General features: G+C 41.5%; 1 protein-coding gene across 4 annotated transcripts in view; it reads right to left on the bottom strand.

Annotated features, from left to right (window-relative positions):
* Nucleotides 1–941: 941 nt before the first annotated feature.
* runx1t1 (RUNX1 partner transcriptional co-repressor 1) overlaps nucleotides 942–24,685 on the bottom strand; it is a 59,636-nt gene continuing 35,892 nt past the window's right edge. Inside the window, exons 3-11 of one of the 4 annotated variants that reach the window (XM_068575154.1) lie at nucleotides 22,554–22,795; nucleotides 19,942–20,031; nucleotides 15,979–16,160; nucleotides 12,198–12,460; nucleotides 11,329–11,429; nucleotides 10,408–10,603; nucleotides 8,903–8,971; nucleotides 6,279–6,511; nucleotides 942–5,314 (exon numbers count right to left, since the gene is read on the bottom strand). In XM_068575154.1, coding sequence (XP_068431255.1) covers nucleotides 4,976–5,314; nucleotides 6,279–6,511; nucleotides 8,903–8,971; nucleotides 10,408–10,603; nucleotides 11,329–11,429; nucleotides 12,198–12,460; nucleotides 15,979–16,160; nucleotides 19,942–20,031; nucleotides 22,554–22,795 — 1,715 coding nt within the window. In that variant the 3' untranslated portion in view covers nucleotides 942–4,975. The remainder of the gene's footprint in view (nucleotides 5,315–6,278; nucleotides 6,512–8,902; nucleotides 8,972–10,407; nucleotides 10,604–11,328; nucleotides 11,430–12,197; nucleotides 12,461–15,978; nucleotides 16,161–19,941; nucleotides 20,032–22,553; nucleotides 22,796–24,685) is intronic. The other 3 variants (XM_068575156.1, XM_068575155.1, XM_068575157.1) reach the window with 3 other exon arrangements.

Here is a 24,685-nt window from a genome sequence, read left to right as displayed (position 1 = left end):
GGAAGAGCGCAGCGGATTCCAGCTGTTTGAGATCCAACACAGTCTTGTCTGAGTTAGTTAAGAGGTTAATTGTGCTGGTAACGTAGCAGCATATAAACAGCTCCATCAAAGGCTCCTCTCTTTACAGCTTTGTTATCATAATGAATGTCACTCGGCTTCACAGTTAATTAGTCCCGTCACTGCTTAAGGTGCACGGTAAGATTGTATTTCAAGAGTCGAACCAGACCACAGTATAGGTTGGTTTGGTTCACACACACACACACACACACACACACACACACACACACACACACACACACACACACACACAAACACACACACACACATATATATATATATATATATATATATATATATATATATATATATATATATATATATATATATATATATATATATATTTATAGCAATTTCATAATCCATTGGCTTAAAAAGCAATAACAATGCTGCCTCACATCAGTTAAAGTCCAATGTTTTAAGGTAAATGAACCCACATTTCATTGATATAGCACTAAGTTGTCAGTCCACAGTATTTTTTTTAATTCTCAATTTATACTGATCTGCCGTCTGGATGTCTTTGGAATCAACTTTGCGATGGAGATTTAAAACTTTGTATATGTGTTTATAGCTGAAGGATTAACAAATCATTGGAAAATTATAATAAATACTGTAATAGTTCAGTATAGCCTTTTAATGAAGTTAGACCAAGGTCAGGAATCAGGAAACATAACAATGTATAAAAATGAAGAAGCAGTGTGTGCACTTTGCAGCGTTTCAGCTCCACAGTTAATTCTTAGTCTTTGTATGCAACTAGTGAACTGAACTGTGAAATCAGTGGAGTGTCCCTTTAATTTGGGCAATGCTGGTATTTGTCTGGATGCTGTTGTGCTAATCTTGTATACTGCTGATTAGATGAAATAACTCAAGTCTTAAGTCTCAGAGGCAGGTATTAACATATTTATTACACCGTTAAGAGAACAACAATACCAGAATTATACTGCAAAGTTTCACAGACTGACAGACCATAGTTTACAGCCCAAAAATGAATTTAAAAAAAAAGAAAGAAAACAAAAAAAATAACAAGAAACCACAGTTCTGACATAGTAGACTGGAAAGCTCTCTAAGGACACTGACTCTAGGCGATGAGAGACCGCCCAGTGTCAGCCTACCACTAACCTGTGGTTTTCATGTCTCAAATAAGTATTGCACAACAACTTCAAATCATTTGAGCTCACTTTTTTTCACAATAAATTTTCTCAAGAGAACCCATCCCACCCCCCAAAAATAAAAAAAAACTCCCACCCTTTAAGTTCAACTCACACCCCCAGATTAATGCTACGGCCTTCACTGTTCACTGTCGGCCCCACACATTTCCCCAATGTTTCTTGATAAGTAGGAAATGTAAATAACATTTCCCCCGTTGTGAAAAACAGGCATGTCTAAATTTTTGCCATATTTTTTTCATTTTATTTTTTTACAAGTTTTATCCTTTCGTAAATCCCCTCTTTTTAATTTGTACCCCCGCTGACAAGTCGACAAGCACTTAAGCATGTCTTCACAACAGAGAAAAGGAGAAAAAAGTGGAGGGGAAACAGGAGAGAAAAAAGAGCGAGAGAGAAACAACATTTCTTATCTGTGACCCTACAGTAGCGCGTATCATCGAGAAAGGAATCGACAACACTTTTCTTTAAAATTAGCACAATTTTTAAATTCTGTTCCAACAAATCACTCTTGATGTACTCTAAAAACGCCACAGGCATAAAGGAACATAACAAAAGTTTTTTATTTTTTTTCTTCTCATTTCTATTCATTTATGTTTCATTTATTTATGAGGTCTGCATTGTTACCAAGTAGTGATATGGTTTTGCAGCTGTATGAGCTTCGACTTTGGGTTTTTTATTTTCCTGTTCTCTTGTGCCCATTTGGTTTAGACTAGACCAGTATCAGCGCCGCGACTGATGCTCTTATCGTGCTGTAAGAGGTAGAGTGAGACTTGTTTGCCACCGAGGAATTTGTAGCAAAACACACATATAGGAGGGAAGAAAGAAAAAAATAGAGCTTCTCAAAGAATTATTGAGCAATAATGTTAGTCTTCGTTTTTTACCCCAGGTTTTGCCCTGATAGTGATGAACACACACATTATTTGTTGTATACTTTCAAATACACTTGTGTTAAAACAGCTTGGCTGTTCCTTCACAGCTTCTGAGGAGTTGTTAGTAGGGTGTCAGACACCTTTTTGGATTGTTTAACCCTTTAGAGTTAATAATGCAGGTGTGTATTTTATTTAGACAAGAAGGGAGGGATGAGGAAGTACAGAAGGAGCAAACAGCCCAGAACCTTTGTGGGCCTTCACTTGTTTCTTGAGGTCAGAATTTGTAACGCGCTTCTGTGTAGCACCAAGGTGTTTGGGGTGAAGAGCCTTTTGTGTGCGTCAGGATAAGTGCTCTCTTACTGCGAATGAGAGGTCTGTTTGAATTACATTGAAGGTTTACAACAAAGCTGTGACTGATTATCTATCCCAACAGCAAAAATGACATACTCTGATATAAATAATACAAAACAAACGGCATTGGTGTGAAAGCCCAGTCTCACATTCACCTCTTTAAGAATAAAGAACGTTACTGCTAAAGCTGAAATGAGCACTGAATCAGACATTTGTGGAAGGAGAAAATGCACAAACAAGATTAAAAAAAAATCTCAAGACTTTTCTTCAAAAATGGTCACAGAAGTCATCAGTGTTAATGAGTTATTATTGCTCCAGTTGAAATGTAACACTGCTGTGAAAATGTCCATTATGTTTGATTCACACCTTCTCATTTCACAATGTAAGGTGAGTGCCGTTGGTTTCCAGAAAGGATTAAAATAAATGACTTTTATGACACTGGAGTTGGTTTTGTTCCATGAATGTGTGAACAAAACGTGAAGGAATAAATAACCCAAATATATGTGTGAACAAACCTCTTTTGAAAATCGTTTAAATCAGGATTTTGGTCCTTGGTGTCAGTCTTTGGCTGTTTTTTTTGTTTATCTCTTGTGTTAATACTGTGTTACCTGGTGCTTTGCAGTGTTAAAGCTGTCAATCGGAGTCTACACCTCTGCATTTGGAAAGTTAGTTTGTTAGAATATTTTTTGTCATTTTTTAAAACTTTTTTTGGTTGTTTTTACATTTTTTTTTTCTCTAAAAAATAACAAATATTTAACAAACGTTTAGTAATTTGCATGCACTGTCTGTAACTATTAAAAAAACAAAACGTTATGGCCGCTTTTGTTAACATGTTGAGAAGGAGAAAAAAAGTGGGTTTGGTGATTTTAAATTTTTCCAACAAGCCCCATCCAAAGAAATGTGAAACCGATAGTGCTACCACTACATACAAAATGGTTGATGAGTTATGGCTCTATATCGACAACACAAGTATGCTAAAAAGAAGCATGCCGAAATAACCTTTGTGACAGTGCAAATACATTTATGTATGTCCCTTGTACAAAACATTTAGGTTAGCATTCCGCGCAACATGCTAGTTCTCAGAAAAGATCTGGGTCGGACTCAAGTAGCAGCTCTGAGATATAGCTTGTGTCTTTTCTTGAGGACGAAGGGATTCAAGGGAAGTAAAACTTAGAGAACTACGAGGGATCTACCACTTACACACAGAATAGAAAAGCAGCTTGAAAAAAAGATAACACTTCTTTTTTATCTCGTTTTGCTAAAGAGAGCGAGCATTATGAAGGACTTAGAGTTGTGACTGGTTGAAGTACTATGCATTGTCACAGTTGTCCAACACATATACAATAAATAACCATTGTGACACCACAGGACAGAAGTCTTTAACACCATGACATGTACAGAAAAAGAATGAGAAAACATGAAGAAAGATGGAAATGTTTTTAAGAGTTGAGACAGGAGGGGAGCAAGTGGAGTGCTGAATGAGCTTCCTACCCACTTCTCCACACTGTAGGTTTCCAGCTCTGAGTGGCCCAGCGGCTGCTGTCATGGTGATTTGACAGTCTTGCCGGTGGGACGATGACTTCACTTCCTGTTTGAGAGCTTCTGTGACCCACCAAGCATGCACGTGTGAATTGCAGTCAGTACATCCTCCACATGTGCAGTGGGCAAAGTTTTGTGTTTTGTCCAAGAATTCTTTCTTTTATGTCCTTCAGGGAGACGGATTTGTATTTCCCAGCCCACTGACCTGGATATTATTACAAGTGAGAGGGAAATAACATTGGTTGAACAGCTGGCTCTGCTTGCAATCTGCTGCACATCTGCCTGTTATATGGCTGTCTGTGGGCCAGAGTTTCAGTCCGTCCCTCTCCTCTCTCCAGGCAGAAAACGTGTTTATCCATCCTTGGTTTGTCTTTCATGGTATTTAATATCTGTCGTTACAAAGAGTATCGATGACTTCACTCGTTCTGCTAGCTTGTTATGTTCCCTTGGTATGCGGTTTGGTAAAACCAGGGTGATTCGTCTCAAGTCCCAGGAACAGGAAGGAAATAAGCATTAGGATGGAAAATAAAAACATTTAAAACATGAGAGGTCACATATATTTGTCTTGAGTTCACGGGTGTCTCTGCTCGGTCTCTTAATATTTACAGGAAAAAATAAGATAAGCTACATGGACAACAACATTAACAACATCAGGCACAACGACAAACGGACAACAAGAACAGCAAGTGTAACGATAAAAGGATGTCAATATTTAAATTCATTCATTCAAAACAAAGAATATCTTTGTGTTTCTTTAAAGTCATGGCAAGTCAATATGACCTGATTGTGGACCTCCTCCTCCTCCTCCTCCTCCTTCTCCTCCTCCTCCGTACATGACTACGCTGCAAGATAGACAGAAGCATTGCCATGTCTTTTGTTAGCCACGTTAGCTTTGTATCTTTGCGAGGCAATGTAGACAGTCATGCTGTTTGTGGGCTTGAGGGCTGGCTGTTAAGCCCAGGGGCTTTTGCCTCCATCCTCCGTCTGAGTCTCTTAGCGCGGTGTGCCATCCAGGGCAGAGGCGGACGGGGTGCTGGGGGTGGAGGATCGAGGGGTAGCAGCAGGCGGGGTAGTGGCCGGACTCCCAGTTCCGCTGCTTGGGGTGCAGGCGGAGGAGCTGATGGGAGCGGGGGTCTCTGACCCCGGCACGCCTCCCTGCTGCTGGCTGGCCTGCTGCTGCTGTTGCTGCTGCTGCTGTTGGGCCTGGAGGGTCTGACCACAGACATGGTGGTGCTTCTCCCAATCCTTATGCTGGCAGAAGGAGCCGCAGTAGCGTGCCGTGTTGCAGCCGCTGCACGTCTCACTGGCTTTGCGGCCACAGTTCCAGCAGCTCTGACAGACAGAAAGACACAACGTTACCTCACACAAAAATAATACAACAGAATAATTTACAATCCAGACAACTGGCCAGTTGACCTGAGCTTTTGACTACTCATAAAACATAGTTAGGACCCCCTGTTGTAATTCTTTGCATAACACACTATCACGTGTTAATAATATCAGATTGCCACAAACAGAGAACTCGCAACAGATATCAGTGCAACAGTCTGCATGTTAACAGAAGGAGTCTCGCCTTTTACAACTTTAAAAACAAACCACAGACAGATGAAAAACCCATCTCTGATAACACTTATGGCCTCTTATAAGTCTTAGAAACCGCAGGGAGAGCATGTCAGGGCGACTGCATATCCGCAGGAAACAGGAGAACACGGTTACAAACAGCTTCAGAGAGTTTACCTCTGGGGCGCTTCTCTCTCATAAACATCACTCCTGCAATTAATGACAGATGTGCGCCATATTTCCCTCTCACTTAACTGATTAGACGTCAAGGTCTCTAATGGTGATTATCAAATGAAAACTCCTCTCAGTTGAATTGGTAACACCTCTCTAAACATGCTAGCTACTCTGTCGGAAACAAATAGAAGAAGGAGGAAAGCGAGGGTAATAGATATCGGATTGACCTTGTTTTACGTTACTTTGCTCTCCCTTCTGACTATTGACAGGAACACTTTAAAAGTTGTGAACGGTCAGAAACCTCTTTGATATTGGAAATATATTATAGCTTTCATTAATACAGCAATAAAATACAACATAAATGTCTTTGTAAGAGAAGATTCTATCATCTGCGTCATTTGGGAGTTACTAGAATAGCTGACATCTTAAGTGTCCCCGAAGCGACAACAAAGAAATACCATAACTACCAAAACAAGAGGATGGCAGTGACAGTTTTCATGAAGCTTTTGAAAGATTGAGGGTACAGCTTTTGATGTCCTGAAGCGCTTGTGTGTATTCCTACCTCGCTGGAGTCTTCTTGTTGGTTGATTACGGAGAGCGCATCCTCGGCTGCCTGTCGCTTGGCGTCTGCTACCGTGCGCTCCATCTTGGCCCGCTCGGTGCTGATCATCTCGTGAGCTTTGCGCTCGGCGTCTGAGACGGCCTTCTGCAGCTCTGACACAGCCTGTCGCTTCACCTCATTCACAGCCTCTTCTGGAAAGAGTGTGGACACAGAGGAAGTCAAGCCTCCCGCACCTGCAATATAGTGTGCATCGTATCATCCTGTGAGTTCACGTTCAATGAGCACACTGATGTTTTAGTTTAGTCTAGAACAATATAAACATTTTATTACAGTTTTCTGGAACTATTGAAAAGTTTAGTTCGACAGAAGTTGTATCTAAGATTGTGCCTTCTGAAAGATTAATGATAAAAGCAGTTTCATGCCCTAAATCTGTAACACATCTGCAGGACAGAAACCATAACCATAAAACTAATGCTTTCACTCACTTTTATGTTCGGACAAAATCTGAGAAAAAACCTGCCTTGTAGTTAAATGATATGAATTTTTCATATAGAAAACCTTTTGAGTTTTTGTTATTCCAAGATGATCTGTAGATAGTACCCCCTGGGATGCATCAAATTGGAACCAGACATACATTTTTAAATGTGATAAATATACGATAGTGGGTACATTAAAACATGACACATTGATAGATTTTGTTTAATCATTGAGGGACTTTGGAAATAATGGTGGCTGTGGCAAGTTTAATCAGAAACAAGAGGTCTCATATCGGAAAAGATCTTATTTGACAATGAGCAAACCAAAACTATATGTGTTCTTATAATATCCTTAAGATAACAGCATGGGCCAATTAATTCCAGGTAGTCCGTCAGAAAACATACTTTTGAGATGGAGCCGTGTGTTATTTTATACTTGTTTTGGGTAATGAATAAACTTGCTGCGCGGGTGTTAAGCTGTGGAATTCCAACCGAACGTCAAAGCAAAAGGAGGGTTTTTTTGTTTGCTCCCGTCAAGCCTGTAACTTGACTAATTGTGTATGCAAATCAGGCAATTTATATTTAAATTATGCATTTCCATTGTGATCCCAGAGGCCCATGCGGTGAGGGAAGTGGGAAGCCGGTAGGACACCGTGCAAGGTGCTTGAATATTTATCACCAACTGTAAACATTTTGCCCATTTCAAACAGATGTATTCACCACCATACTCCATTGTGTTAAAAATCCTATTTTGTAATCCTCCCTAGGTCACATTTAAATCAGTCTCTCCTCAGCCAGAATATATGCGACTGAAGTGAAAAGGAAATACGGAGAAGAATGCAGAGAATGAAAAGCAGCAGGCACCATTTATCCTACAGACAAAGGATAAATACAGCTTTATGTCTGACAAATACAATTCCCTTTACTTAATTTCCTTTGTAGACATTACACTTGTAGTACAAATGTAAAATCTGTTTTCAATATCAGACAGAATGTGTGCTTTTTTTAAGACAGACATTTTTTCCCATCGTCATTGAGCTACATTTTCAAACCAGGGTGGTTTTGTCTTTAACCTACCGTGCTGCCTGAAGTCATGGAAATTGCCCTGGTGCAGTGTGATATATGCCTTGTGCATGGAATAGTGATTACACACCAAATGCCTTAGATGGAAGATCGATCAAAGCTGGCGAGGGGAGCAAGAGGACTGGAGAGCAGACAGAGTCCCAATGGTGATACTCAATTCAATTTAAATGCATATTACTTGTTCTGAGTATCTCACACATCATGCTCGGTCAAGCAAGGGGACAATTTCTTTTCTCCAAGGGGTTTAAAAAGCAGATATACTGTATCGCTGGTGGTGAATACAAAGTGGATTTCTCGAGCAACGAGTTGTTAGCACAAAATTCTTTCAGTTTTTCAGGACAACGATAATGGTGATTGGAGCTGTGCTCATGAGTTTAAAGAATGCTGTTTGTGCACACCACAAATGTAGTGGCTACTAATGAAAGCTGTTAAAGCAACAAATTAGTTTCAATACTTGATCTTAACTGGCTCTACAAATTTCCCTTTGTAATTTTACAAGACTTTTGTTAATAGAACAGCTGCAATGTCTAAGGCTAAGGTGATTACAGACGGGCCAAACGCAAGATGATACCAAGTCTTGCTAAGTAGTTTTTTTAACAGCAAAACCACTGGACCAGCTGGTAAAGCGACTTGTGTCCCTTATTTGACTGGTACAATAAAATCGTTTTACAACCTGACATCATAGTTGAAGTGTGCAGAGTTTGGTGGTGGAATTTGTTTTACTTCACTACTGTGAATTAATTTTCTAAGAGAAGCCTGACACACTAATGTACGTCTACCAGGGATGGAGAACGGGGTTGAAGGAGCACCTCTCATCCTCTTCCAGAGCTTACTCATCTGGGTGAAAAAGATAGACTTGATTTCTATAAAGCAAAATGTCTTAAAAACTGCAGAGAGATAAAGAGAAAGAGAGATAAAGTGTGTTTGTGCACATGTGTGTGTGTGTGTGTGTGCGCGTGCGCGTGTGTGCGTGTGTGTGTGTGTGTGTGTGTGTGTGTGTGTGTGTGTGTGTGTGCGTGTGTGAGTGTGAGTTGGGATAATGGCATGCAGGGGAAAGTTGCTCACCAGCTTTCTTCCAGATCTCTTCAGGCACGTATCCAGACACAGGCCGGTGCAGCATCTCCCGGTGAATTTCTGGGGAGAAACAAACACACAGCCGTGGTAATTAGAGATCAACCAATGTTTTGCATGACACAGCAGAAAGATTGAGGAACAAATCACCATGTTGTAAAATCTGTTGGTTACTTTGATATTTTAGGCATGGTTTAAGGAACAAAACAAATTATCCAGGTAATTTTTTTATTGATGCAATAAACTAGTGAGATGTAAAATGGTTGGTTTTCAGGGGACAGGAATATTTCCAACTGACTGCCATCTGTATAATTTTATTTGTATGTTATTTATTCACAGTAGAGAACCAAGCATCCACCCCTGGGGATCTCTACATTAAACCAAAAACACTGCTGGAGAAAATAAAATGAATAAATAAATAGATATAATCACTTTCATGTCGGACACAACCCATTAAGCAACAATGGGAGATTTTAGATCAGCTAATAATAAGCAATTGTTTCTTTGAGAAGAGAAGAAAACGCCGGTATCCTCAGCTGTCGCAGGACTGTATAAGCCCGTTCAATAATGTCCTCTGGCCAAAAGTGCAAAAGAGTTGGCAACACTGCGATGGTTTTTTAGTTGGATTTCCAAATCCAGCTTAGTTTTGCTGGTTTCTCCAATGCTGCCAACCCCAGCTTTAATAGTGGTGTGGAAACTGCAGAGTTAAACACATAGTTTGGGTGTTTTGAAGTCAAGTTAAAGGCGGGACTTATCCATAGTCAGTATATTAACTACAGAAGATGATAGTCACCAGTACGGTCACAGGAGCAAAGCAACTGCTGTGGACAAGGCCAGCAGCAGAACGATCTATAGCCGCCTGAAAGAAAGGCTCATCTAAAAAAATCAATATAAAAAAGTGTGCGCTATATTTAGAACCTTTTTACAGCATTATCTTGCCGTTGGACAGCCTTTCAGACGTGGAACTGAACTGAAAGTGAAACTGATCTATGCCGTCTTCAAAACAACAAAAAAAGTTACCCATCGCAAAAGATTCTAAATATATCTTACATTTCCACGTGACTAATTTACGTTTCCTGTGCTTGTAGTCCTGTCTACTTTTCCAAATGGGGGGCTTGCGAACCCTCATCTGCTGTAGGAAATACCCCCAGCACCTTGCCCTCCACTGTCCTGGGTGGCGCACTAAGAGGATGGAGGCTTAATGATAAGTTCTTCATACAACCCCACTTCAAAACATTCAACCTGTCCCTTCAAGAGAGCTAAAAAAAGGACAAGCTGCAAGAAAGTATTTATGTACATAAGTTCCACCTTAAAGATGTTGTGGGAAAAACGTTCAAATGTTCGGATCAGTGGAGACGTGTTCTTACAATGTAATTGAAACATGATCAGAACTCATTAAACTCACTGAAACAGGGCTTTAAGCAGCCCTGTGAATATACAAATTGCTTTGCCTCTATGTCTTCATAGCGCTTTACATGTGCAGTTTGTGTGATCCCTACCTGGTGTTGCGTTTTCCTGTGCTGCCGGGCTCTGTTGCCTTGACTGCCCACTCGTGGCGCCCTTCTTCAGCTCTTCAGCATCGCTGTATCGTCGGATCCAGTAGTTGAGCTCCTCGCGGTCGGCCTCTTGGCACCGGCGCAGTACTGTCAGTGAGCGCCTTGTCTTCTCCACCATGTCCATGATACAGTTCAGCAGCTGGGGGTGACAGGGAGCGGACAAGGCGCTGAGTTTACACATAGACATGGAGGGATTGATTTAAATTCAGCAAGGCAGCGACTACGGTTCTTAATTAAAACCGACATCTGTGATGTTATTTTAGTTAGTGTGTCATTGTTATATTTATATGTTTCATGGAGTTCTGTAGTGAAACACTAGACACACTCTCAGTCTTAAAAGGTTACACCTCTCCACTTGACTTTTTCCACTTCACTTGTTCACATTACGTCATTCAGTTTCACAAGTTTCACTGCATACTAACAGTTGTGAGGTACAACATCATCACAAATTGGACACTAGATATATTTCACGTCGTGAACGTGGGACTGGATTAAAAACCCTGAAGGTGAACACATAAGCAACAACTTTGCAATGTTTATATTGCACGTTTGTTGCACTGTAGGCAAACACATTCACATACAAGCACACACATGCACAGTATATATGCTCTGTAAAGAATAAAACAAAAATGAAAAACCTTGCTATTAGTTTTGATATACAGTCAATGTCCAACCTTTCTTTAGATGATCTCACACAACTATTTTTTTAATAGCACCAAAAACCCTTTTAGGTCACTCTTATATACACACACCTTTTCTCTTCACTATGTCTTACAATACAATGTGAGGTATTCAACTCCATATGACTGAAATTAGGATTAAGTCTCTGTTATTCAAGGTATAGTAATAAAAAAATGTTATTACTTTTCTTACATGGTCAAGGTGTTTCCACTCCTCGGCCCACTCTCTGTCTGTCAGCCGGTGGTCGATCACTTCCTCCTGCCTGGTGCCCCCTGTATGCATACCTGCAAACAATAAGACAGACAGATAGGAAGATAAACAAAGGGCAAGTCAGTCTGACACAGAAGAACAATGAAACATTAGTCCATCACTACCATTCTTCATTTGGTCCCTGGTTGAAACTCTCTCCATCTTTTTCTTTTTTTCTCCTCCCTCACTCCCCCTTTTCTTTGCTGTCTCCATATCTCTCCCCTACCCCGAGGGCAGGACTCAAATGACTGAGCTTCGAGTCCAATAAACATCCATCAAAAGGCCAGACATGGTAAATGTCTCTGCTATTTTTAGAGCTGAGCCAACATCGTCATTACAGCTTCATCAAGGCTCTGTCTACGCAGAAAAATGTCTCTAATTCAAAGACGCCGTGCCTAAATGTGCTTCCGTTGTGCACTCATAATTCTCACAGTGCATTACTTCAGTCCGCCATCAGGTCAGAATGGGCTCAGCGTCTCTGAGGCAGCAGGATGGCCATGTGGTCGGAGAGAATGTTTGTCAGCCCGTGAGACCAACAGGCATCCACCAGGCTGAAGTGCACACTGACTGATTATCAGTATTATTAAAATGGATACAGATCTCAGTGGGATATAAAGCACTGAGAAATGATGTAAAAATGATGTAACGGTGGTAACTGTTTACTTGTGTATGTAAAATCTTTTCTCGTAAATGCTGCAAAGTAAAAGCTTTGACAGTGCGCCATGTAGTGGAGTTGGTTTGTGTCTCAAAATCCAAATGCACGCCACGCAGACGTGCAGCCTCCGCCCTCCCCGGGGCCTCACCAATAGGCCTGGCTCTCTCCCGGATCTCCCGATGATTGGAGGCGGGGTGTCTGTAAGTGTCACGGTAGTGATGGGCGATGGCCATGTCATCCAGCCTGTAGTGCTGCGGAGGGAGCGGGCCCGGGTGTGGCAGGCCGTTGGGTTGGTAGGAGAGACCATTGGACGGGCTGAAGCGCTGGGCGGGGCTTATGGTGCAGGGCCGCTTGCTCGGGTGAACATCTGGGTGGAGGGTGTTATCTCGCTCGAAGCCGTTCTCTTTGGTTCTGGGTGAAGAAAGAAAGTCAAAATTGGAGTATTACATCGTCACTGCATACAGCACTTTATAAAAAAAATAAGGTTTGTTTACCAGTGTGTGTTTTTATTTGACTCTTTTGGAAGAATTTTTAAACATTTGACACTGGACAAAATGGATGAGTTGAAAAAGGAAAGTGAAATAATCAAGCGAAAGAGGAGAGAGCAGAGGAAAAATCCTGAGTAATATCAGACCTATTTTGTAAAAATGTCTGATTCTGAATTTGTTTGTTGCAGTTATTGCATACAAAAGCCCGACTTGAAACAACTCATCCAACAACTCTTCAGCCCCTTTGTGTTGCACTAAATGTAAAGTTGACGTGGTAAAAGACAAAGAACGGCAGGAATGAAACTTGAATTATTTAATGGAAAAGATTAACTCACGTCCATTCACACATACGTACACAAACCAAACTACCGTGTGCACTCACACACACATGCAGGCATACATATAAACGGAAGTAGCTTTCATGGGATCAGGTGAAATTTTGTGAGGCTGTTTCCGAAGATTAATGTGGCCAGGTGTGTTTGTGTGTGCGCATTCTTGCACATGTGTGTCTGTGTGTGTGTTCTCCACTTTGTCAGTTCACAGTTAAATCTTGCCAACCTCCCCCCACTATCTGCACTCCTCCACTTTCCTCTCTCTCTCTCTCTCTCTCTCTCTCTCTCTCTCTCTCTCCCTCTCTCTCTCCCTCTCTCTCCTCTTCTTCTTCCCTCTCTCTTCGATGAACAGATTGAACTTCTTAATGAGCTGTTTTTATGGGTTCCTAATGCTCATCCACAGCTCTCCATATGCTCTTTCCCTCCATTCCACCGTCTCTCGCTGCCTCCCTCGGCTCATCCATCCATTCTTCTCTCCCCCCAACCACACTCTCATCTCCCCAGCCTTCCTGCTGCAACAATGTTTATATCTACAGGCAGCGCAGTGCACACAGACACACTTTCACAGTTACCTCTACAACGAACGGATGTGTGAACCCATAATTTACCGGCTGAAGATGCATACTGATTTACATGCACATGCTAATATCCTGACTTTTTAATACTTATATGTATCTATTAACATATACAAAATAAACATACAGTAATGAATGTCAGACAGACATAGATGTTGTGTTCACATTTTCTCTAAGATTAAACGATTATGCCGCATCTTGTAATGAGCAACAATCATTTCCAATTATTGGGAATTCTCAAACTGTGAATGAGATTTTCTTTTTCTTTTACCTCTACTGAAGAGAGGCCGATGCCTTCACTTCATACTGGCAATACTGGCATACTCCTTTTTTTTCTTTATCTGCTCCCCTTTGTTTTTATACAAATCAGAAGGGTCCCCTAATTCACATTAAACACATTTAAGGGGGAGTAATTCCTTTACTTGCATGGAATGATTTCATTGTAAAACATCTGCAATAATAATAATAATAATAATGTTCCATTGACAAAAGCAGAATGGATTAGACTAGAAGAGAAATTCTGAGCAAAAGAGTGTTTAGTTTAATTATGTTGCTGATATAATTAATGTTGTAAACATGTATAGAATTATAATTGACCATGCAAGCCATTATAGTACTGGTCATTTGGCACTGCAGCCATTATTTTATAATCGGTTTTGTTGGATAATTATAGTGTAGATTATATATTTTTTTGTTCTTGTCAGATTCATATTGTATTGCATCGTTCCTGGTCATGTTCCTACAGACCATGATATTAATCAGGATGCATTCATGGTGCGTTGTTGTCCGTAATTAAGTATTCTTATATTCTGACGCAGGGCTCCAATAAGTGGGAACGCAGAGCAGAGGTAAGCAGAAACCAGAGGTGCTTCGCCAGCCGTATTGGTGCTGGAGCCTCATCTGTAAGTGTTATCAGCCCATCTCCCAGGGCACACACACACACACACACACACACACACACACACACACACACACACACACACACACACACACACACACACACATGAACCATACTCACCCCTTCACACTGAATAGAGAATCATGCACACGCATATTCACACAAACAGACCACATTTTTTTTCACTGAATGCGGATGCCTGCATACTTTTCCTCTCTCTCCATATATTCTCTCTCGCTCTTTCTCTCTTTCATACATTTATACGCACACCTTTTCCCCTAAGCTCACTCCCCTAAGCACCAGACGGCCTGCAAATATGCAGGTATTACAGAAAAAGTCTGCCTATCCGACTGTTGGGGGAAAAGAGAGGTGAAAATTATTAATATCGCTTTTGGCATTTTTGTCCCTCAGCAAATATAAAAAGTACATTTTTTTCTCCCCTGACTGTATTAAAATTTTAGGCCCCAGGAGAATGACTTCTTATTTCAACAAAGCATGCACTCATTGTCCTCGAAGCACAGACTCAAGCTCACCACAATGCACATACACAAATGTTCACAAACTTCTGCTCAAGAAGATGTGAATACTTATTAATGTTTCATGTAAGGATATGTGTGTGGGTCTGTGCTAAGTCTGATTAGTAAAAAGTAGTAATAAAAGTAAACTTTGGGAGGGAATGCATGAACTGTGTTTCAGTTTTTACTGTAGCTCCACTAAATAAAGTGTAGAGCTGAGAATGAGCCACAATCTTGAACATGCAGACAAAGGTTTTGTGTTTGTTTCCATTTCTGCTGCTCCGATGGAAGACTGTTGGAGAGAGGACTGTAGGATTCACAGTGCTGTGTGTTTCTGGACAGCGCATCTCAACACGTGTCCATTAGAGCAGAGAAAATCGAGTTATTACCAAAGTCCATGACACCAAATGGATGTAATGATTTGGCTTGGGTAAAGGGTTGAAGTGATGCAGAGAGAGACACACATGCTACGTGTACTGACACACACACAAACACACACACACGCACACACACACACACAAACACACACACACATACACAATCAAGCGTGAAAGTAAATGAAAATTTACACAGAATACAAGTTCACACACATTCACACTTTCCATTTCAGCACAACAGCCTTCCTTCCTTTTTTCTATTCTCAGAATCTGTGAATGTGTGTTTGTGTGTGTGTGTGTGTGTGTGTGTGTGTGTGTGTGTGTGTGTGTGTGTGTGTGTGTGTGTGTGTGTGTGTGTGAGTGTGCATGTGCGCGCGTGCGTGTGTGTGTGTGTGTGTGTGCGTTTCCATCTCTTCCTCTTCTCAGTTCTGGCCCATTAAGAGCAGGAGCCGGGAGCTGAGATATCCAACGGAGCGCATCATGAGGCCCGGTGGCACACTGACAGACACTTCCCATACATACATACATTAACACATCACACTATTGCCCTGCATTGGCTCAGCTCGTTTCTGTGGCACGTTGTATGTGTTCATGGGTATGCAGGCAGACTCAAAGGGATTCATGTATGAGATCAAATATTAGTGGTAAAAAAACTCAGCTGCTTTAATGCTGGAGCTGGTATGCAGAAACCAGATCAGTCTTTCATACCGTCAAAATAGTGTTCTGACTTTGGGGTTCACCCACCTGTCTGGCGTCCTTCTCTTGCCATTCTCGTTGACGTCCAGCAGGAGTTCGGAGGAGTCCACTGGGGAGGTGGTGCTGGTGTCCAGGAGCAGCTGCTCATGCTGGGCCAGGTACTGAGCTGGGTTCTGCTTGGCTAGCCTGGCACAGTGCAGCAGCTCTCTCTGAAGGAGCGGCAGGTTGGCCTACGGAAGGAAACGTCCATGTATTACCAGAGGAAATGTAACAAATGTGCTGCATGTTTTAACGCTGGAGACCATTATTGTAGAGATGCAAGAATATAAATATCAAATCCGCCTTTTTGCCTGTAAAATAATACTTCCTCATTCAGTCACTCTTCTTTTTAACAAGCAAAGTGACTGACTGAGTCACTGAGTGACTGAGAAAGGATTTTCTTCTTCTTTTTTTGGCTAATTTGGGAAACAATTACATAATCTGTTTGATTCTGAGCTAATCTGTTTTTACCACACAGTCATATATATATATATATATATATATATATATATATATATATATATATATATATATATATATATAGGAAAAACACAATGGGGATTCAGAACTGCATAAAACAGTCAATCTAAGCTTTTAAAAGTTGGAATATTCAAGTTCAATTAAATATAATATCAAAGTTTGTCGAATAAATTACAACAACAATACATTCAACCAGATGGATGGATCTTTTTGATCTAAAACAAAATGTACAGCTCATAAAGCACATACACATATGATGTTATAGTAGAAGCTTTTTCATAGTCTTTTCATCCCAAAAGCACCAATTTAAAATAACAAGAGGTCCACAGTGTCCATGTCATCTGACCCCTGTTTGCTCATTATCATTGACCCACCACCATTTCCTGTGACCCAGAGTGCATTAACGCACAAAAAGTTTCTCTGTGGCATATACATTTTTTTATATATATATATATATATAAAGAAACAGAAGCTATTTTCAATCTCTTTGACATAACAAGGGAGTATGCTTTCTTGTGTGGAGTTACAGGGTCATGCAGGTATGTGCGCGCCGACTTCAAAGACATCTGATGGGGTGCGTTTTGAAGCAAGAAGATGAAAGTGTTTCATCAGGCTGGTTCAGAAGGAGAGTGGGGACTATTTTGGCGAGGTACATCACAAGAGGCTTTGGAGAGGCCATCTTTTTAAGTTTTAGGTCTCTTAATCTTTGTTTTGTCCTCAATAACATAATCTCTCTCCAAGTCCCATGCTTTGTTGTTTCCTTTCCGTATTTTTTTTCCAGTTTTATAATCTAAAGGTTTTTATCCGCTCTTTCATTCCTCCCGTCCTACATTAGCTCACAAATTTGCTTCTGTTTTTTTGACCATTCAACATTGTCCTTGCCAACTGCATCCATAAATAATACAAAACACAGCCATGCTTTGTTTAGTGGGATTTATGTTTCATAATCATACAAAATCCCTCTCCAGTAATTGGCTGCAGTAAAATAAATGCCAAGCGCTGGCCTTCGCTTTACCTGCCCGAGTTAATGGTCCGTTAATAGTTTATGAACGTAATTACCCTCTGAAAAAAAAGAGCATAAAATAGATTGCTTTGACCCAGGTGAACTCATCTTTCATTAATTAGAGGTCATCCTAATTGCCAGAGATGTGGGATGCATTAACAAAAGTCTAAGTCAAGAAACGCAGACCCTTGAAGAGACTGGATCATTTTTCATAAGACAAAGTATTGCGATTTGCTTCAGTGCAGTTATGGTGACCAACATCTGCACTTGCATAAAAGAAACATTTCCAGTAGTGTTCAGCAGCCACAGCTAAAATCCGCCGGGTGATTTATTGTGAAAAAACTGCATTTGTCATTTTGTCAAACGATGCCAAAAAACTATTCAGAATGTGCTACATTCAGGATGTGCTGCACTTCATCAACTTTCTGTTTCTATGTATTTTGCAGTTGAAGGAGAATCTATAAGATGTCTTCATTGTCGTATTTCAATTATTTCTCTCTCTCTGTCTCTCTCTCTCTCTCTCTCTCTCTCTAGGTAAATGTGTTTACTCCTCTGTCTCAAAGCACTCCTCTCACTTCATCAAGACACACACAAAAAAAACACTTAACAGAGTAAAAAAGCTCATTTTTAACTTGAAACTATAGAAACACTGTTACTCTGTAAGCCTGTTGTCTTGTGTTACGGGCGTCCCTCCAACTCATCACGTCACTGGCGCTGTGTGGTTTATGATTGCCTCCTTCCAGTAAAGAGTCCCAACCAATTTGTGGTTTAGCATTAAGAGAAGGGGAAAGGAGTTGAGTGGGTTTGGGTGGAGGTGGGGGAATTGGGGGGGTCGGCTTGGTCTAACATTAATGTAATGAAAAACTCTGAGCCTTGACGCGCATTGTTGCAGCTGTGCTTCGACGCACCTATAAAAGCTCCGCGACACCTCCAACTGCTCTCTGCTACCATATGGTAGCTGGCATTAAAGGCTCTGCAGTGGCAAGACACTAAAATTAGACTGGGGATAGAGAGAGGCAGTGAAGGCGCGGTGGAGGGAAAGAAAGAGTTGCATCTTTGATTCCACAGCCATCCAAGTGATACACTAAGCATCTGGTGAGGAGAAGGGAAGGGAAAGGAAGGGAAGGAGGGACTTGAGGATGGATAGATGGGGAACAGTAAACAGTGACGGCAAAGGGATATAAAGACAGAACGATATGGAGGGAGAACAAATGAGAAGAGGCAAAGCAGAAAAATATGAATACAATAAGGGAGTGATAGGAAAAAGGACACAGGGAGGACACAAAGTCCCTGTTAGTGTTGTGAACAGCCAGTAACAGCGACTCTGGTGGGACCAATGCCACATCCACACAGGACCATAGTGGATAATATAGGCTGCCAATTCACTCATGCACACATGAGCAAATGCACACGCATACACACAGCGTAAAGTATGAATGGACTGTCACAAGTAACATTTACCTCACGTGCGTCACTCAGACACAAACAGGTGGAGCAGGGTAAGGTGGAATAAATAAGGGATCAGGAATAGATAGAGAGGAAGAGGTAGGTCGATGGATCCAGAATAGGATCGAGGGAAATAAGAAAAAATAAAGTGAGAAAACCAAACAGAGCCTGTCATAGAAACAAATGAGCTTTGTGTTAAATGTCATGCCTGTCTCTGCTCTCCATCTCTCAGTTGCACACTGATATTGATCTCAGCTTCACCTAGACCCCATAACATGATCTAAACTGCTGCTGCACAGTACATCCCTCAATATAAAGCCTCAGTCCCATTTGTCATCTTTGACTACCAAAACAAATCATGTCGCCGACACCACCAGTCTTGCCTCCAGACTGCTGTGGTTCCTCATATCCTGCAGACACTCACAATATGGAGCTATATGACCTATCTGACAGCAGAAAATCCAACCATGCCAGACTGGAATTAAGAGATGAGAACTGTGCCGTTGTGCCTTAAAATATGTGACCGGTGACAAATGGGCTGAGAAAAGACTGGATGCTTAAAATATTGCTCCTTCCTCTGCTTATATACCACGCTAATGGCTGAAAAAAGCCCCAGAGAAAGTGGTGGAGCTGGGATAGGAGCGTATGAAAGGGGATGTTGAGCTCAAGTCACAACCACAGTTATTGTGCTCCGTACCGGCTCACATTAGGCAACAACAAAAAACTTGTTCCAGTTCAAATATTGCACAGGAAAATTACAAGCTGAACAAAGTTGTAAACCGTTGTAAGAGGGAGAAAGAGATAATGTGAGATACAGAATGAGAGTGACTGTATTTAGTGAATTTACAAAGAAACTAAGGGCGAAGAAAGAAAGAAAAAGAGGTTTGGGAGAGATACAAGAGTGAGAGGGACAAAATGGACATAAATATCATGAACATAAGTATGCACATCTGGATCTTGGCTGGCTAAAAGTTTTCCAGATTAGGTCGGTCAGTCAGGGAGGCAGACAAACCTTCTTAGTAAATGCATGTTTAAATATCTACCTTCAGAAAGGGTATGACAAAGGGTCGCAGAGGGAAGTTGGTGGCTTCTTGGAGCTTGGAGTGAAATTCTTCGATGGTTAGTGTGGAATTCTGGACGAGAGAGAGAGAGACAGAGAGAAAACACATAAATCCATGTGGAAGGCATTAAGGGGAAATATTACTTATTGGAAGTTCAGCTACGTCCTGGCCTGAAGTGAATGTTTAGGGTTTTGTAATAGGAAACGTATGGATAGGCCGCAGTGAAAAGAGACCGCAGAAATCAAAGACACACATCTCTTTCAATTAACAAAACAAATACATATGCAGGAGTCACATCATCAAAAAATATGCTGCATGAGGAACAATGCTAGTTTTTGAGCAAGAGTTATTGGCTCAAAAACAATCTCCTTATTTATGTAAACCACTAAGAGCAGTTCCATTTTTGAGAACTTGTTGCTCTTATATTTCATTCTATTTTCTAATTAGTCTGCTTGTTAGTTGTAATGAATAGAAATAGAAAAATGTAATATCTAAACAATAAGTGTGTTCCATAAGATGTCAATTCATTGCAGTTTTGTACAGGGTATTGAATCTAAACTCCTTTGACTGAAGAAGCTTTTGAGCCTCCTTTTATCATCACTGAGGACGTGATCTTTTTTCCTTCTTTGCTTTCTCTTTGTTTTTATCACTTGGACATTTATTTGGACACTTGTACACAGGTTTTCTGTTGTAGACGTGTCCATGGATGACACCCTCATCCTTATCAACACAGTACATGAGCCTGACACACTTGTGCCAAAATACTCCACGCATGTGCTACCTCCTTCCATCAGTGCCAACCGAATAACTGTCTGGCTCTTTTCACAGACCAGATAAGACCAAAGTGACCAAAATGCATTATGGACCGGGAAAATGAGGATAGAGGGCGTGCAGCATATTCAACAGGAGAGGGTATTTGTGTCTTTTCTGTATGGTTGTAAACAGGAGTGTCTGTTTGGAGCAGTGGGAGAGGGGGGGAGGGGGGGTCCGGTGGGTTATACGTTTCAGTTTGTCAACACCAAAACAAACTCTCGCCTGTAACTCACATTAATGACTGACAAGACAGCCGTGACACTATTTTAAATTTGCAACATGAACTATTCCCACAATGCGCAGCAGAGAGAAAGAGTGAAACGGAGAGGAGGAGGAAGAGGAGGAGCGTGCACATGGGAGTATCTGCTCTATAACGAGCATAAATACAAACAAAGGAGGAAAAAGAAAGCTGAAGAATCAAGCGAGACGAAGCAAAGAACATTAAAAAAACAGCAGATATTATTTTTCCTTCCCGCACTGTGTTATTTCCCAGACCTGAATTTTGTTACATTCAGCCTTACATCTGTTCACCCAGATTGCGTAGGGGCTGTTCTTGACAGCTAGTGAAACCTCCTGAGTCTCCTTCTCCCCCACTCCCCAGCACACAACTAGCTAATTAACGGTGTCACTCTTTTCAATAAGGCAAGGGGAGGGACAGAGAGACAGAGAGCAGGAGAGAGAGAGAGAGAGAGGGGGGGAGGGAGGAGATATAGAGGGGGAAGGTATGTGAGCCAAAACGACACAGGAGAGGAATGTGCATATGCAGACGGTGAGAATAATAAACATAGTGAAGCCAAAAGAAGGCTATGCTCTCTGAGGCTAATTAAAAAAAATCCTCCCTCCATCTCCTCCGCCTCCTCCTTTCTGCGCAGCATACAATCACTATTTCTGTATTCCCCCGCTCGTTAAGTCAAATCTTCTTAGATCACAAAGACGCACGAAAAATCTTTAGATATGCACATGTATTTCCTATTGCCTCCACAGAATGATAAGCTGGAGGAACACATCTGTCTTATGAAGCCTCTTTTGGATAAATGTAGTTTGATGTTTGCAAATTCAGACAAATTCAAATTTAGATTTTGAATACCAATACAGTTTGGATTTAATCATGCTTTAATTTGTGCATCCTCTTAAAGCTATAATCATCTTTTTTATGAGCTAAATAAATAAATAAGGGTTTAATAATGCAGCACACCTGCACAACCTCAGTGATAAGATTAGCTTGATGTTAAAGTAACAGCTCTAATGTGGATTGCCTCTGGTTTTCCATGTTGTTGCATGTTGTATTTTAATTAAAACAAGTGTCATAGAATAAAATCCAAGTTGTATCAGGAACATAAAGACAGTGGTCTCCTGGTCTGAGGATATTCTTTTTTCCCAAAGGAGAACACACTGCCATTGTTTTGTGAGGCATTGTGTCAAGCCTGGAGGAAGAGGTTAATAAATGCCTGTGTTTATTTTACACTTACACCTGAAGGACCAGATGGGTGAGGTTTCTGACATACAAAAATAAAAACAAACCTTGAAGAAACACGCCTGAGGTTTTTTATAATCAGTGATTAGTATTTCAAACTATTTTGAGTAATCATCTGACACACAAGAACCTGACACTATTTAAAATGTTTGATTCAGGAAACTCATTCCATCTGCTTCTTCAGGCATGCTGAACAAATACTAAGAATTATTCTCAAATATCCTCTGCATTGATTCACTCATTCCTTTGTCAATTTTCCCTCCATGAGCCCTTTGAACCAAAGCTCAAACACACAGAAGCCCCTCACCACTAGTCCGAGCACTAATGTGCGGACCCGCTCGCCGATTTCAGGTGAGATGTCGTTGCCAAACTGCTGTAGAGTTGTGAGGAAGCGCTTGAGCTTGCTGAGCTGCCGGGCGCCGCAGGCTGGCGGCAGCTGCTGGTTGGCCAGCGAGGATGAGGATGAGGAGCTGGGACCATTGCTGTAGCCGTTTGGAGGAGAGGGAGCGCCGTTGAGCGCCGTGGGAGAGTGGTTGCTGCCATTGGTTACTGTTTAAGACAACAAAAAAAAAGTGGCGTTAAGAGAAAGATGCACTCCATTGGGCAAAGTAGCACTGCATTCACTCTTTTAAATAACCTAAAATCACAGACTTTACCTTGAACAAACACCAACAAAGGAAACAACAAACGTCAGCTTCACTGAGACCGAACCGGTGATTTGGAATGATTTGCATTCCCCTGAAAACATTCACAACCCTCAACATTTGTTTCCAATCATCGCGGCTTGTTTGATCCCCTGCGTCATCTCATAAAAAAACATATTTTTGCATTTGAAGACATGCTGCCTCCCTTTCCCTCCCTCCCAGCAATCGAAACGAGCAGGGACAGCGTGCCCCACCTCCCTTCCCCTCACACACCCCACCCCACCCCAACCCCACCCCAACCCCCCGTCGCGCCAGAGCACGGGAGCAGTGTGTGCGTGCATGTGTTGGGGGAGTTGGTGTACAAAGAGATACAAGGCGGCATAAAGCTTTCTCACTAATGAGATTAGGTTTTGACTAGCGATCCACTCACTCCCCCTCTGGCTGCCGTCCAAAGCCGCTACTGTAAAGAGAGGAGAGAGACGAGATACTCACACTGCATCTGGTAACAATTACGTCGGGTGGAAATCAAAGCATACTGCTTTGTTAAAACCTTCGGCATGCGTAATGAGAGAGCTGGGCCTTTCCTCCCTCATCGCACGGAAGCCCTGATGTTAATTGTGGAGTGTGAGCGTTTGCAACAGAGAGAGAGAGGGAGAGAGAGAGAGAGAGAGAGAGAGAGAGAGAGAGAGAGAGAGAGAGAGAGAGAGAGAGAGAGAGAGAGAGAGAGATGGAGGGTGAAAGTAAATACTAAAGATGAATAAAGGGAGGATAAGTGATTCAAAGAGAACAAAAAAATGCCTCTGGAGCAAAGAACCAGCACTACTAACGTCGACTTGAGCACTCTGAGTATTTTCAACTGTAAGGCCTTTGATTCTTTGATTCTAGTGCTCTTCATGCAAGTGGTTAAGTATGTACTTCTAAGTGAATACTAGGGTGCAATTTACTCGCCACAGGCAATGGGAAAGTCGTGGCAAGGCTCCAAGGGTTCGTAAGCTTGGGTGTTGATGAACTTGTTAGGGGAGTTGTTTGGAATAACTGCAATTTGGGAGGGCTCCATACAACGTTACGGAGGTTTATGATGCTGATGGGTTTTCAAGTTTTTGATTTTAGGGTTTAATCCATGCATATTGCATAACTGTCTTCCCGTGTATGAGCGTATGCATATTTGTTCTGTTTCAGCGTGCTGCTGTGTATATTTTCAATGGGTGACTTAAAGGTACAGTGCGATGGTTTTGGCGGCATCTAGCATCTGCAGACTAAAACCATGCTCATGCAGTTCACATGGTAGGACCACAGTTTTGCACGAAGAAGTTCTAGTTAATGCAGTTTCACAGGCGTGTCGGAGTAATACGGCAGCCTTCAGGTAACGTCAAAGCGTGTCAGGCTCTGTCAGGCGTGTCAGGCTACTAAGAAAACACAACAATTCAATTTCAGGTGTTTATACTATATATATAATATACTATGTCTTACATGTAGAGTTGCACCAACCCGACTCTTCCAACTCTCCCACTGATGCCACTGTTCTACAACTCAGTATTGATCTAATGCTATGACAGTGCTCTCTTCTCCCAAATTTAAAATGTGTATACCACACTAAGGCCAGGGATGCTGTGGCACGGAGAACCTGTTGTGAGTACAATTGAATTGAATCTAGACCCAGAGACCTTAATGATGACATTTCCAAAGAAACGGTATTTAAAGAGGATCAGTTACGTCAGATACCAGAGCCGTTTAATAAAGTCAGTATTGGCACTGATGCGGTACAATGAACACCATGTGGAAACAACCTCAAGGT

This window comes from Clinocottus analis, unplaced genomic scaffold (genome assembly GCF_023055335.1).
Source record: "Clinocottus analis isolate CAN_PGR_092001 unplaced genomic scaffold, fCliAna1.0.p SCAF_14, whole genome shotgun sequence".
In the NCBI taxonomy this organism is placed as follows: domain Eukaryota; kingdom Metazoa; phylum Chordata; class Actinopteri; order Perciformes; family Cottidae; genus Clinocottus; species Clinocottus analis.
This window is presented reverse-complemented; position numbering and strand designations above follow the sequence as displayed.